Below are 15,716 nucleotides of genomic sequence, written 5' to 3' on the forward strand. Positions count from 1 at the left end.
GTACAGTCACGGAATGAAAAGGTTCGTCAGTTTTCAAATTGATTCCTTCAACGAATCGCGATCACATATTACCTTTTGAAACTATGTTACAGAATAATCTCGAGTTAGAGAAAATAATCTTTAACTGTTCGTCAGTAAAGTTCAAAATTATTCAGATCAAAGTTGTTTGACGATTTATCTTGTCAAGAAGATTATTATGATTGATAAACTAAAACCTTCTTGTTGGTTCAACCTGCCATTATTATTTCTATTAAATAAAAAAAAACTATTGTCAATTGGTCAATGTCATCATTGCATTGCACTGATGGGATAGAAAAATAAACAAGCAAAACCTTATTTGTTAGCAAACGTCATATTTATTTAAATGTTAGCAGCACTGTTTCTTGCACTGTTATGTTGGCAGGTTTGACTCTTACAGTACCTAGTGCAAGCGAAAACCGACACTAAGGTGACGAACCTTTTCATTCTGCGACTGTACATAAGTAGCTTAGACTAGTTTTAAGTTTCTTAAGGTTTCAATTTATGAATAAATAAATAAATAAATAAATATTAAGATTTTATTTTGACCGTAATGGGGATTAATGAACTTTTTAGTTCATTATTCCCCATTATAAGTTCCAATTTGGCGTTAAGGGCAAAAAGTTCACTTATCCCCGTTGACGGGGATTGTCAATGGGGAATAGTGGAATAAGCCTGCTTTGGCTCTTACATTTTCATTTTCATAGAAGTTGAACTTTCAATAATAAAAAAAAATACTTTTACAGCGGTCTTCGGATACACAATCGGTGGCAAGCGCTGTTTAGACTTCGGCTGTTACCGATTTACAATCCATCAGAATGAGGGTATAAGGATCAGGTGGCGATGTGTCAAGAAGACCACGGGGTGCCCCGCTTTCGTGACCACCATAGACAATATCATCATCAAAACTAGAGAAGATCACAACCATTGAAAGATCTTTGGTCGATCACCTTTATTTTGTTTACAAAATTGTTAAAATTTTGAAGTAAGTCTTTAATTTAGTGTCGTGAAAATTATGTGACTGCCAAAAACTCAAGTTTAGGTGTCCTTCTACAATAAATTAATTTATTTAAAAGACGGTTTGTTTTGTTTGATAATAGCCTCTATCGGCAAAGGAATAAAACTTGATTTACAAAATCGTTTGGTGTAGTGGTTCAGAACGGACTACTATGCCGAGAGGTCCCGGATTCGATTCTCGGCCGGGCAGAAATTGAAATGATGAATATTAATTTCTGTGACGGGTCTGGGTGTTTTCTATGTATCCGTTGTCTTGTACCTACCCATAGTACAAGCTTTGCATAGTTTGGGGTTAGCGGCGCAGTGTAAAATGTCCAAGTATTATATTTATTATAAAATGTTTTCAGCGGTCTTCGGTGTCCAAGCGAACGGCCACCCTTGCCTGGACATCGGTCGCTGCCGGTACACCATCCACCAGAAGGAAGGCATCAAGACCAGGTGGAGATGTACAAGAAAGTGCACGGGCTGCACCTCATTCGTCATCACCATTGATCAAGTTATTGTGAAGATAAAGGACAAACATAACCACTGAGAAACTGTACGGCTAGCACAAAAACTTTCGAGTTCAAATCGTTTGCGTACTCGAATCGCCATCAAAAGATTTAGTAAGAAAACTACAACAGCATCCTTGTGAACGTGTCATAAAGTGAACTTAGTAAGATGTGGTTGCACGAAACTTATTTTGAGAATCAAAATTGTCACGTTATCGTTTAATTGGAATATTGAGTATCGAATTTTATCGAATACACAAACGATTCGAAGACGAAAGTTGTTCATGCTAGAGGTACTGACAACTTAAAATTAAGCCAGCAAAGTTAAAAGCCATTTATTGCCAACAAAAGGTTAAATAATATTTTTCTAGCGGCTGCTGCACTAAGCTGTGCTTGTGTCGTGGTAGCCTCAAAGGTTCAGCCAAAACAACGCGATCACACACGATCAGCCGGCGTGCAGCGATAGCGATCAGACTTAAATACATTGATCGCCATGTGATCGCGTTGGTTTGGCTGAACCTTAACAGAAGTTTATTCAAAGTGAAATTTCCTGATTTGAAGAAAGTTTGTATAAGGACTTGTGACACTGGATGCGATCTACGGTCAATTCAAAGTAATCAAACATGACGCAGTTTGATTTCACCGCAGACCACATCCATTGTGACTGTTATTCTAGGCTAGATTTTTCGTTTACATGTAATCAAATTAAGTCAAATTATGGTATTTAATGTAATATTAGGAGTATGTATTACCTACTTAAGAGTCAAATAATTATGTGAATCATATCGTAGCTTGTCGTTTTATACTGGTAATAAATAGTAATAAGTATTTAAGATTCTTATTTATTTCTTCTTGCTAATAGATCGTGCAAGCCAGTCTTTAGATCATGAGGAAATACATATATTTTTTACTAAGTTAAAGATATCTTAGATAGATAGATTATAGTCATCACTAATAGCGTTTACATTTGCCTCCTGTCAAATAAAAAATAATAATAATGCTATTTAAATATTATTTTTTTGATTTAGCCTTTTACGGCTTCAACAGTCGTGGGAAACCTGTGCTGATAATGGAAGGCCATACTTTCTTCAAGGAACGGGAGAGAGCTGGGAAGGCAGAGTGGAGGTGCAGGAAGAGAACGGTCACTGGATGCAAGGCGAACATCATCACGATCGACGGTCAAATTGTGAGGAGGCTGCTTACACACAACCACTATTAGGCCTTAGCCTCGAATTTAGCGGGCAGCGGGGCGGCGGCGGTAGCGGCGCGGGAGCGGCAGGATCTTATGCGTAAAATCAAATAGACCGGTTCTCGAAAACAGCGGCGCGGGAGCGGGCAACGAGCGGGCAGCGCACTCCTTCTTTTGCCCACAATAAATCGAGTGTTAGGAATAAATTTGAATCGAAATAAAATTGTTGCCGTTGTTCAGACATTTCGTTTGCGAATAAAAACAAATATCTCGACAACACAATCCCGAATACAACACTTCGCCGCTAAAGCGCCGCGCGAGCTGCCCGCTTGTTTCGAGAACGGGTCTGCGTTGCCCGCCCCGCTCCCGCGCCGCCGCCGCTCCCGCGCCGCTCCCGCGCCGCTGCCCGCTAAATTCGAGGCTGAGATAATCTGGACCGGTCGTTGTGGAAATCCTTGGGAGAGGCCTTTGTTCAGCAGTTGACGTCATTTGGCTGAAAAGAACGAATAGAATAGAAGACAAATCGGGTGAACCTTTTCTCGAAGTGGTTGAATTAATGTTAAATTAGTTTTTCCATTGACACTTTGTCACAATTCCTTCTGGTGCGTATGATCACAGAATAATAATAAGTACTACGTACAGAAGTTTTACTTCGCGAAGGTATTTAAAAAAATGTATGCTTAATGTCATTAACAATATGGTTTAATTTAGCCTGTCTCAAGAGTCAAGCACCATTTTGTTGACAACGTCAGTGATCGGCACTGCGCCGAAGCTATAGGGCTGACTTCGGTAAAATGATGTGACGTGAGGTACCATACTGCGGAAAATGGCGGAGGAAATACATGATTTAGCATGAATTATCCCAACTAATATTATAAATGCGAAAGTAACTCTGTCTGTCTGTCTGTCTGTCTGTCTGTCTGTCTGTCTGTCTGTCTGTTACGCTTTCCCGCTTAAACCTCGCAACCGATTTTGATGAAATTTGGCATAGAGATAGTTTGAGTCCCGGGAAAGAACATAGGATAGTTTTTATCCCGGTTTTTGAAACAGGGACGCGCGCGATAAAGTTTTTCTGTGACAGACAAAATTCCACGCGGGCGAAGCCGCGGGCGGAAAGCTAGTTATGAATAATATTAACTACTTATTTACCTCTCAGTGTCTTGAGGCAACTTAAAAAAGTACATTCTGTGTTTTTATTATTATTTAGGCAGTTAAATACTGCACGGTATTTAGTACACCATTTTGTTTATTTTCTTCCATCATACACAAGAATATGCGTGCGTGAGTCAATGTTCGCTCGTATGTGAGGCCTTGTCCAATAGTATCCTGTAGGTGGGCCATCGTGCGTGTTTTGTTTTCGATGTAAACTCGCGGAGATGAACAGGCCTGGTATGATTCATTTTATGATAAAATAAGGTATGAAATTTACAGTTTTTGTAAAACTTAAAAATTGTTATGTAATTAAATGAATGCTATTTAAAAATAACATTGTAGTTGTTTATTTTGTAATGCTGTGAAAATTATTCAGGCGTGTAGTCCTGAGGAAACACTTGTGAACTGCTTATTAGCGTTGTTTACAATATAATGTGTTGATTATATGAGTCAGATAATTTTGGAGACATGGAGTGTCATTTATGTGTTATTTAGTTATAGAGGATATAACACTGTAGAGGTATTTAAAAATCATCCTAATTCTTGGAACGTGGAACATTCTCGACAAAATTTGAAAACCATAACATGTATAACTTTTTTTTATATTTGACATTATAGGCATGCCTTCGTACTCAACGAGCCGGCGAGGGAATGCAGTAATCGTCATAGAAGGGCAGAGGTTCTACAAGAAACGCACAAATAAGGAAAAGAGTGAGTGGCGGTGTTGGAAGACGAACTACACAAAATGCAAGGCGTATGTCATCACTATTGAAGATAAAGTGGTGTTGTGTAAAGGCAATCACAATCACTCATGATAAACTAGTAAATAAATATTAAACTTAGCCTAGGCGCAGACCACCGACTTTTCGTTGGCCGATAGTTGGGCCCGATTCTAATTAGTATGAAGAATCGGCCGATACCAAATCGGTTTAATGTGCGCACTTACATACATCTACTGAGCAACTGCCCGACCCAACTATCAGCCAACTCAAAATCGGTGGTTTGCGCCCAGACTACAGTTGAATTCAAATTACAATAATAGATGATTGTTTTTAATTTATTTATTTGCAACAACAATGGATTGAGTAATTAATCAATAAAAAATATACCAATAAAACTATGTAATTTTTTCAAGTCCACTGTCCTGTCTGTACTAAGACAATTGTAACAAAAAATCATAACGTTTTTAAAAGCTTGAGTATTGTCGTTATTAATTAGTTAGTTAGTTGTGTGTTTTAGTTAAATATTACAATGTTTACTAACAAATCATTTCTCATTACAGACGTGCCAATATTCACAGTCAATAGGCAGGGCAACACTGTGATTGACATCGGGAAGCACAGGTTTTGGAAGCGACGCGTGCGCGACATCAAGGCGGAGTGGCGGTGTTGCCAGTCGAATACCATCAAGTGTAAAGCCAAACTCATGACCATAGACAGGGTCATAGTGAAGGCTGACTTGCACCATAATCATTAGGAAGCATCATGTACTTTACACTAGCTAGTTGGACCGACGATCTGGCGCGGGAAGAGCTTGGATACGGGCAGGGCAGGACCGTTTGGGAATTCCTTAAGGGAGGCCTTTGTCCAGCAGTGGACGTCATTTTCAAACGAACGATTCATCATCATCATCATTATCATCACAGCCATAGGACGCCCACTGCTGAACATAGGCCTCCCCCAATGCTCTCCATATTACGAACGATTATTTACTTTAATTGGATGTGTTTACAACAGGGCTTATTATTTACATTTATTTTGTAGGCTTCTACAAATAGATTCGCGTAAGAATTTTCCTACTACTTTTCTGGGAATAAACATTATAATTATATAGAATTAGGTAGCAACAGTCGATGGAAGATATCTATCCTGGACTTCCCTATCCCTGGAAATTTTACACTGCGCTTCTAGTCCCAAACTAAGCAAAGCTTGTACTATGGGTACTAGACAACGGATATAAACATACTTAAATACTTTTTTTCGTAAATACATACATATTATACATAAGGAAGGTGACTTCGTGTATATCTATGAGAATTAATTATCATATTATATTACAACCAAAAATAGTTTGGTTCGTTTACTTCTGTGCAATTTAAAAAGTAGAGTTTATTTATTTGTTATCAAGTACTTACTGTATAATTAATTTTTAATTAATAAAAATATATGCAATTTAATACAAATAATATCGATCTAGTCAGTCAATAAACGGTTTTAGCATTAATTAGGTATAGTTAAAACTTACAATAAAATGACTACTTTTCTCAATAGATTTTGAACTTTGTGTTAGTCAGCTAATGTCTAAAATTCTATTGTGAGGTAGGTTGATGTGCGTAGAAATATTTAAAGTAGCGTATGTAGTAAAACCAGTATTTCAGAACATCTTAAATAAAATAAAAATAAGTTTAGGCATATTTGTTTTATTGTGGACCAAGAATCGTTTTCTCATTCATCGCATTTTATCTTCAACTTTCAATTGTAATAACTTTTGTAAGTTCGTATTTTTATTACTATTTTAATTCTATTGATTGGTTAGTATTTAAATATTTACGGTAGGTATGCACATACTCGTCATAAATTGTCTCTGACGCGTTGATGTCTTATACAGGGTGGAAATGATAAGTGATCTCACTCGATTATTTATAAACTATACAAGATATCGAAAAACTGATTACTGATCCTGAAAGTGCTTCACGAGCTCTTTCAAACAAATAATAGGTTACTGAATAAACTGGATCTATCCGAAAATTCAATTATTCCAGCTTCCAACTTCAAGAAGGAGGTAATAATAGACGAAAAACAAATCACTTAAATTAATTATTTATTAAGTTACTGTTTAATTTTTAGACTCTACTCATATGCTATTAATATTGTCTTCACGATAAGTAAAAAAATGCGTTTATTGAGATGTATTTGTAATTGAAAACTTATTTGTAAAGTAGTTAATAAAGATTTATTTATTTATTTATTGTAGAATATCCAGTCTTCACAGCAAACAGGCGGCAAGGGAGCAGAATGCTCAGAATTGGGGAATATGTGTTTTACAAAGAACGCACTATAAATGGCAAGAGTGAGTGGCGCTGCCGCAACCGCAGTACCCGCTACACTAAATGTAGGGCGAAGGTTATCACCATCGATGACGTCATTGTTAAATTTGACTTCGAACATAATCATTGACTTTTATAAATGTAAACGGTATAGGAAATTGTTTAATATGATAAAGAACAGGACAGTGAATATTAAATGAGGGCTGAGTGTGATTTAACATCAAACGCGCTCACTAGTGCGTAAAAAAATTACATTAAAATATGTATGACGGATTGTTCAGCGGGGGTAGCGGAAATTTTCAAAAACTAAAATATACATACATTTTTTAAACGCGCTCATAAACTCACACTAAGCCGTTTTGGTATTAATTAATCGTATATTTTTCTGAAGTAAACATTTATAAATTAGATGCATTATTTTGATAACAATTAAGCTTTTGTAATAAATATGATGCCCTATAAAGACTGAACTTCTTGTAAAAGTAAATTTCTTTTCAGATCAAAAATACTGTTTGTTTATTTTTCTTTTTTTATTCGGCTACGTGAGTAGATCACAATATTAAGGCTGTGTTGCACCATCTTGCTTCATCTTTAACACGTCAATGCCAAACTCCATACAAAAAACACCGGTTATCGTCATAGTTACGGTTAAAATTAGATGGTGCTACTCAGTCTAAATGATGCTTTATCAGTTGTCTTGTTTACAGCTACTACTGACTTATGACGTCATACGTCTAGTATAACACCCGTATTCACAAACGATGCTTGCTTAAGGCTGAGTTGCACCACCTAACTTTGACCGTAACTAACGATAACTGGTGCTTTTTGTATGGAATTTAACAGATTTATGACGTTTGTCAAATTTAAAGTAAGATGCATGCAACCCAGCCTAAGTGAAGCAGCAAATCAAACACACAGCGTTGAATAGAAATCTGTCATTGGTGTGTCACCCTATGCGTCCACGCACACTGTGAGACCTCATAGTAACATTTGTGAATCCCGTATTCACAAATATTACTATGAGGTCTTACAGTGCGCGTGGACGCACAGGGTGACACACCAATCACAGAGTTTAGGGACGTAATATAGTAAGACACGGGTCTTAACGCGACGTTTATTAATGAGTTACATTATGTACTCACGGCTTGATTAATATTAATAAACGTCGCGTTAAGACCCGTGTCTTACTATTTTAGTTAAAATGGAACGCGAAAGTTTAGAATCTTATACGGGCGTAATTCTGCAAATGAGTAAACATTCGCCAATTCAGTTAAAGCAACTGATGTTTACACAATAATGTCTCGATTCCCCAGGTATGATCTTCACTCAGACCACGCGTGGGAAGCCGCTGCTCATCATAAACTCCCAGAAGTACCACATGGATCGCTATAAAAGCATGGCTGGTGCGAAGACCATCTGGCGATGTGCCAGGAGACGACAGAAGAGTGGGGGGTGCAAATGCAGCGTCATCATATACAATAATAATGTTGTAGGGGTGATTAACGAACATAACCACTAGGTATTCGTTTAATTGTGTAAGTAATTAATTGCCTCTGCTGTCTTTCCTGAACACTATAATCCGGGCCTTGTCAAGGCGAGAGTGAATAGGCATTTTACAGTGCCGATATGTACCATACTAGACTGCATCTCACTTAACATCAGGTGCGATTGCGGTCAAATAACTGCCTTGTCTTGCGTAAAAAAGTAACATGCAATTCAATTGACGCAAAACTAAAATAGCTTACGATATACAATCTGATACTTTAGTATGGATTGCAAAACTTTTTAAATACTACTACTACTACTGCTATTTTAAAGATTATCTTTTTGTAGTGTAGTTATTTAAGGCGTAAAATAATTAAAGATAATACGTGAGATCTTTGTAGCACACATTCTTCAACAATATGTTATGAAAATAATAATCAATCGTAAACAGCATTCAATTAATATTTGATGAGATGATTTATTGTCTTATTATTGATGAATTGTTATTCATTCAGGTACAATTAAGTTTTTCAATGTGATAAATAAATACAACAAATCAAATAGTATTTCGCAATCGTTTACAAAATAAAGTGAAACAATATACTTACTAATGTGTGTATAAATACCCTACGAATAGGTAATAAAAATAATTAACCTATAACAAGTAATAATTTAAATAAATATAGTTAGCTAATGCCACATAAACGTGTAGTTGCTCTAATGTAACTAAAATGTGTTTAGTAATGGATGTCCCAAAATTTACGAAACTTAAATTAAGTAGCCTTTTGACTGTACTATTTTTATTGAATCATAAAGTACATAGAATAGGGTTATTTATGGAACACATCGGGCAAATGGCACGCACGCAGCAACGCGTTTCTCGAAGTTTCCCATGAGGCCATGACCATGGCTGAATTTCGTTGACGCAACGTTGAATCTCCTCCTTTAATCCTTCAAGCTCCGCGAATCTAGACACAATAGATAATAATCAATTGTTATGACATTAATTAATGCCGTCTGGGACTCAATCGGTTAATGCACATGTGGTTGTGGGCTTATTGACATTGACCTGTAATTTTAAATAACCCATAAAAAGAAATCTAATGGTGTAAAATCACATCATCTTTTCCACGACGCTGATTTGAGATTCCTGGATTGTCACCGATACTTACGCACTGCTTCGATATTGACATTTTAACGACTTGTTTTTGGAAGAACAGTGTGTTTAGCATATCTCCCGGAATTTTTCAATTAAAATCTTCAGAATTCACGAAGTTAAAACACTATTTCGACCATATTTTGTGTAAAATTTTCGAATTGCGGACGAAGACAGGTGGTTCTATCGTTTAACGCAAAATGTTTAGTAACCCTAAACTATCAGCTGTCGAGTTCTTTTATTTTTAGGGTTGTCAACACTTTTTTGCATAAATGGTGGCAAAAAAAGTTGCGTTAATTTTGGGACATTATGAACCAAGTACTAAAGCCGTAGATTCTTTAACATTTCGCTAATCTATAGCGTTTTTTGGCACTTAATTGATATTTCTTGTCTGCTCAGATCTGTTCTTCACGCAGTCATCTCGAGGACATCCAGTTCTGATAATCAAAGCCTACAGGTACCACATGGACCAGTACCGGAGCATGCATGGGGCCAGAACAATCTGGCGGTGTGCACTGAGGAAGAAGTGGGGATGCAAATGCAGTCTTATCATTTACAACGGCCAGATAATCAAGGTTAATGACAGACACAATCATTTACCATAGAGAAAAAAGTTCTTAGAGTGGATACAAGGTGGACCGACGACCTCGTAAAGGTAGCAGGAAGGCAGGCCGCTACCTATCTGAACTGATAAATTGCTCTGTCAATGCCTCACACACTATAAACACTAATAAAATCAATCTCTTTATTTCAAAAGAATCATGTTGACGACTTGACTCTGACTTTTAACAAAATGTCAATTGCGCTCTTTTAGTCGAATGCGAGCGATTTAGCTGGAAAAGATGTGTGATAGTATTATGTAGTATTTTTATTTACCTGTGCTTTTTATTAACATTAGTTGTATTTGTTTTGGAATTTATATTATATTTGACATTATTTTTTACTATGTTATAATAATATCTTGTCAGATCACTTACAAGTCTTTGTAATGTAAGTAAGATAGGTACCTACATGCAAAATTAAATAATAAAATCTCGTTGAATTTAATACAAATGAATCGGCTCGGATCGTCATAGTAAAAAATCTGCCGCAATGATATTATAAGGCGATTAGAGTCCTCAATCAAGTCAAATGGGCGTTTTGTAAAGCCTACTCCTCTTTTACTGCTGGACAAGGTCATTGAGGACTCTAATCGCCTTAATAAATCTTGGAATTGTAATTTATACGAGTGTTGTGAGGTGAAATAAAGTGGGTTTTATTAACAATGCACGGAGTATTAATATAAAACATAACACTCCTTCTGATGCAGTTGAGTAATAAGAACTTTTCCTATTTACTAAAACGTCAAGGTATAAAAGTCGCGTTGAGATCCATGTTTCTTATCAAGACATGCGGCAGGGTGTCAAGCCAAGTTCAAGCAAAGGAACTGGCTAGCCAGCGTTCTAATTACCTAATTGTTTGTGTTGTGTTTTCACATCTTAATCGTTCAATCAGTCTTGATGAAGGTCATAATTGCGTATAATGTATATTGTTTACTATAATGATAATATGGTATCTCATTTTAGAAATGGAGTTCAAATTTGAACGGACTTCCAGAGGGAACCCAGTGTTAATAGTGGACAATCAACGTTACAACCTGGTAAGGAAGAAGGATGACCAGTCTTTCTGGAGGTGTGTTAAGAGGAACTCTGGATGCAGGTCGAAAGCAGTTACCGATGATGAGCAGCTTGTCAAGGTCACCTCTCATAACGGTCACAGGTTAGGCCCGGCGCACTTAGACGGCTGTACATTTGTAGCACAATAACCAGAGTAAATACAAATGAGTAGGTCATCTTCATAGAAACGCACGGGCGCGGTTTGTATGTGAGCGCGCCAACACGTATGCGGCGCGCACGCACACACTGACAAAATTTAGCGGTGATTAGCAATATTTGTCCCCCACTAGTGGACATCGGGAAAATTGTATCGTTGGACAAAAAAAAATTCCCGATTTCCGCCACCACATACTAAACGATTCGTGATCCGAGGAACGCGGGTTCGTCCCCACCGCCGCTCGACTATTGCGGTGAATCCACTCGTAACAAAAGCATATTTAGCTTATCACGCGGGATTAGCTGGATATTATTTTAAAAATAGTGGGGGAAAACGGGAATACATTTTGAATTAACGTCCGGAATGCGCTTGGGTTATGTGGGGCTTCCCCGCCAGAAGGGCGGTGTCTACCCACTTAATCCCGACAGTATTTTCCGAAGTCATTGAAATATTTACATTATTAATTTTATTATATACTTACTAGTTACCTATATTCTTACTTGTATCAGAATTAAATAAATGTCTGATGTTTGAGACTTTTTTTTTTCTGTTTCATTAATAACCTGTCCAACCTGGTAACACCTTTTTCTGTTCTCTAGCATAATATATTTAAATAGGCACTCTGTCTGTCTAATGCCAATCTTATTTCATGAACGCAGTATTTAATTTAAAATAATTTACTTAATAACACCAAAATATGGTTTACTTTAGAGTAATTAGTTTCAAACTCTTTAGTTTAAGACGTCTACTCTAAATCGTTAGGAGTTTCGCACCACACTTGATTCGAACCGCGGTGTGAAATCTCAAGGACTCATAGTCATGATATTTTATTGCTTCATATATTTTAATATATCTCTTATTTCAGAATGCAAATTTGAGTGGTCGGCCAGAACCCGGAACCCGGTACTAATATTGTACGGCCAACGTTACAACCTGGTACGGAAGACGAAGGACGCCAAGTCTTTCTGGAGGTGTGTTAAAAGGAACTATGGATGCACGTCGAAAGCCGTCACCAAAGATGAGCAGCTTCTCAATCTCACCGCTCATAACAATCACAATTTAGGCCCGGGGTACTCAGACGCTGTACATTTTTAGAAAAATAACTCCCATCTCTGCACACGGCGGCGTGTTCTCCCGTTGTCCCTCACTATTTGTCCCCCACTAGTGCACATCGGGAATAATTGTATCGTTGGACAAATATTTTTTCCCGATTTCCGTCAGTGGTGGTATTGAAATATTTACATTACCTATTATAGTTACTAGTTATATTCTTACAACTGTATCGGAATTAAATAAATGTTGTATTAAATTAATCAAATGTGTAGGTATGTTTAAAACTTTTTTCTGTTTCATTAGTAACCTGTCCATCTACCTTCATCTGTTTTTGTAATATAATAAAATAGAATAATGATTTTTTCTGTATAATATTGACCATGTAAGAGTAACTAAATCTTATTTTTAAGGTAAATACTAACCCTCTCTCTGATGTTTTGCTGTGCCCTTGCAGGGCGTCACATTTATACCTCTATTTTGCAATAACATATAAATTCTAAATTGTAATGTTACATGCAATAAACGTTTTGAATTTGTATTTAACTGGTAACATCTTTTTCTGTTCTCTAGCTTAATATGAAGTGGAATTGTGTAAAGCAATCGCAATCATTTGCTAGTTCATAACGTACGATAAAGTCAGTTAAACAAAGCATTTGACAGAATAATCGTACGTTATGAACTGTCAAATGATAACGATTGCTTTACACAATTCCACCTATGTTTAGTGAAGTAGGTACTCTTTCTGTCTAATGCCCATCTTATTTCATGAACGCAGTATTTAACTAAAATAATTTACTTACTCAGACCAAGAGATTTAGAGTAATTCCTTTCAAACTAAAGACGTCTACTCCAAATCGTTAGGAGTTTCGCACCACACTTGATTCGAACCGCGGTGTGAATCCTTAAGGAGTCATAGTCATGATATTTTATTATCCCTCTTATTTTAGAATTCAAATTTGAGTGGTCGGCCAGAGGGAACCCGGTGCTCATAGTGAACGGCCAGCGCTTCAACAAGGACCGGGAGCGAAGCGGGAAGGTGTTCTGGAGGTGTGTCAAGAGGAACAATGGATGCAGGTCCTCAGCAGTCACCGTGGACGAGCAGCTGATCAGGCACACTGGCCACAACAACCACGTCAGAACATCTGACGTAGAAATATTAACGGTGCTAGAGTAACCCGTTTCAACCAAAAGATGTCTGTCTAGTGCTGGGCCTTTAGGCGCGTCGCACCATGTTGATTCGAAGCGCGGTCCGAGTTGCCCAAGAATTTGTATTGAATGGGGTTTTTCGCATAAGGCTTCAGAGCGGTTTAAATGAGACAAGGAATTATTTGTAATGGAACCGATACTTTATGGAATATGTAGGTACATAATACCTACTATTTTTTCTTTTCTTTCCTCTTTTCCTATCAAAGTTCGAATTGACCATCACAAACATTTCTTGGGAAATTTCACAAGAAATATTCACTGAATGCAGTATAAAAGACTGTCCTCAAAATTACCATTTGGGCTATTCGTGGGAGAGCCACGCTTCGGCATGAATGGGCCGGCTCGACCGGAGTGATACCACGGCCTCATAAAAAACCGGCGTGAAGCAGCGCTTGCGCTGTGTTTCGCCGAGTGAGTGAGGATACCGGAGGCCCAATTGGGGGGGAATGGGATTTAAAAGGTTGGCAGCGCACTTGTGACTTCACTGATGTTGCGGGTGTACATGGGCGACGGCAATTGCTTACCATCAGGTGATCCGTCTGCTCGTTTGCCTCCTATCACATAAAAAAAAAAAAAAAAAATATTCACACCGCGGTTTGAATCAATATAGGTGAAACGCCAAAAGATCCCCACTGCTGGACAAAGGCGTATGTTGCCATCCTTGTATTATAATTAACTGTTTTACCACTTATTTCTAGTAAATCTTTATTTAAGTTCTACAATGGGCCTAACATGCCATTGCGGTGCTATTGATGTGCGTAAAACGTATTGTTAAGTATATGATTTAATATAATATGTTTTCTTTTATTAGGTTAATTATTTTAATACAGTCAAATTCTGCTGACCAGGGTGAGGAGTATTTACCAAATCCTCCATTTTCCTCTGGTAAATTGGAGACTTAATGTGCATTTTTTGACTTCTTTATTTTGTCGTTATCGATACTTACTGCTTAACTTTTCTGAAATTTAGAGCTACACATAATTTAAAACATCCTCAATTAATTATATCATGTAGATTTCCTAATTTTAATGATTAATAAAATAACTATGCTTACTTAACTATAGAGACTGTTTAACTATTATTTTTTGCTATATTACCAATCTAGGTTGTTAATGTATGAGCTTAATATTCTTAAATATTTATATTCTTAATATCCGTAATTCCGTACCATTATCTTTTCCTTCATTTCTTCTTCAATATCGATCGAATTTATTGCGTGTTCACGTCAACAGAAGTAGCCAAAATGACATTGTCAGATTGGTTTTTGATCTAAATAAAGCTGGGTATCCACTACGTTCACCTTTTAATGTGATCCGCGAATGTAAACTATTAGAGTATTTGTTTAGAATACACATTAAAAAAAGTTTTGGTTACTGCTTACACAACATGGTTATGAGCAACAAAATGTTGTGTAAATTAAACAAATAATTTCTGTAGTGAGCTAGACTTAGTTTGGTTGTGCAATGATGCGGTAAGTGGTCCGGCGGGCAGGGATTGTATCACGCCATAGAGGCCATTTTTAAGTAATGCATATCAACTCAAAAAATTTATTAAATCTCGCCCCTTTTTAGAAGATTTACTTAGAGTAATCGTGATCTCATGATCGTGATTAAAAACGCGTAGATGAAATTATCGAAGGTAATGGATATCCATCTTAAGATGTTAATCTGTTAATTTAAGTTTATATTGTTTTATCATGTATTATAATTTTTCAAGTCATTATAGTGTGAAATAATGCCAGAATTATTGTTATAAAGTTGATTCTAATGTTTAAAATTTAATAAATACATATTATCATATTTTGGAATATCTGTAGTATTATTTCAGGCCGATTTACTCACATTATGCTATTGTTACATTAGTACATACTTTGTGAATGTCGGCATAATATCAAGGGTTACTTAAAATCAAATTATTTTGAACTACGCATGCCTTGGAATGTGAATCGGTGACATCTACAAACTGCCTATTGTGAATATGATAGTGTTTTCCATCAGAACTTTTAACTCCATTATCTACCTAAATGAAACTTTGCAAAAAGGCTTTAAATAATTGCATGAATTGAAAAACAAAAGTAATAGTAGAAAATTT

The 15,716-nt window shown here is 36.7% G+C and overlaps 1 protein-coding gene across 28 annotated transcripts in view; it reads left to right on the top strand.

The window, feature by feature from the left end:
* LOC135076983 (modifier of mdg4-like) overlaps window positions 1-15,716 on the top strand; it is a 351,682-nt gene that overhangs the window by 218,823 nt on the left and 117,143 nt on the right. The window contains exon 5 of one of the 28 annotated variants that reach the window (XM_063971571.1): window positions 13,367-13,608. The exons of 25 other annotated variants lie outside the window; for them this stretch is intronic. In XM_063971571.1, coding sequence (XP_063827641.1) covers window positions 13,367-13,593 — 227 coding nt within the window. In that variant the 3' untranslated portion in view covers window positions 13,594-13,608. Of the gene's footprint in view, window positions 1-11,119; window positions 11,374-12,231; window positions 12,963-13,366; window positions 13,609-15,716 lie in introns of those variants that run through there. 2 more of the 28 variants (XM_063971565.1, XM_063971554.1) reach the window with 2 other exon arrangements.

This window comes from Ostrinia nubilalis, chromosome 12 (assembly GCF_963855985.1).
Source record: "Ostrinia nubilalis chromosome 12, ilOstNubi1.1, whole genome shotgun sequence".
Lineage (NCBI taxonomy): Eukaryota > Metazoa > Arthropoda > Insecta > Lepidoptera > Crambidae > Ostrinia > Ostrinia nubilalis.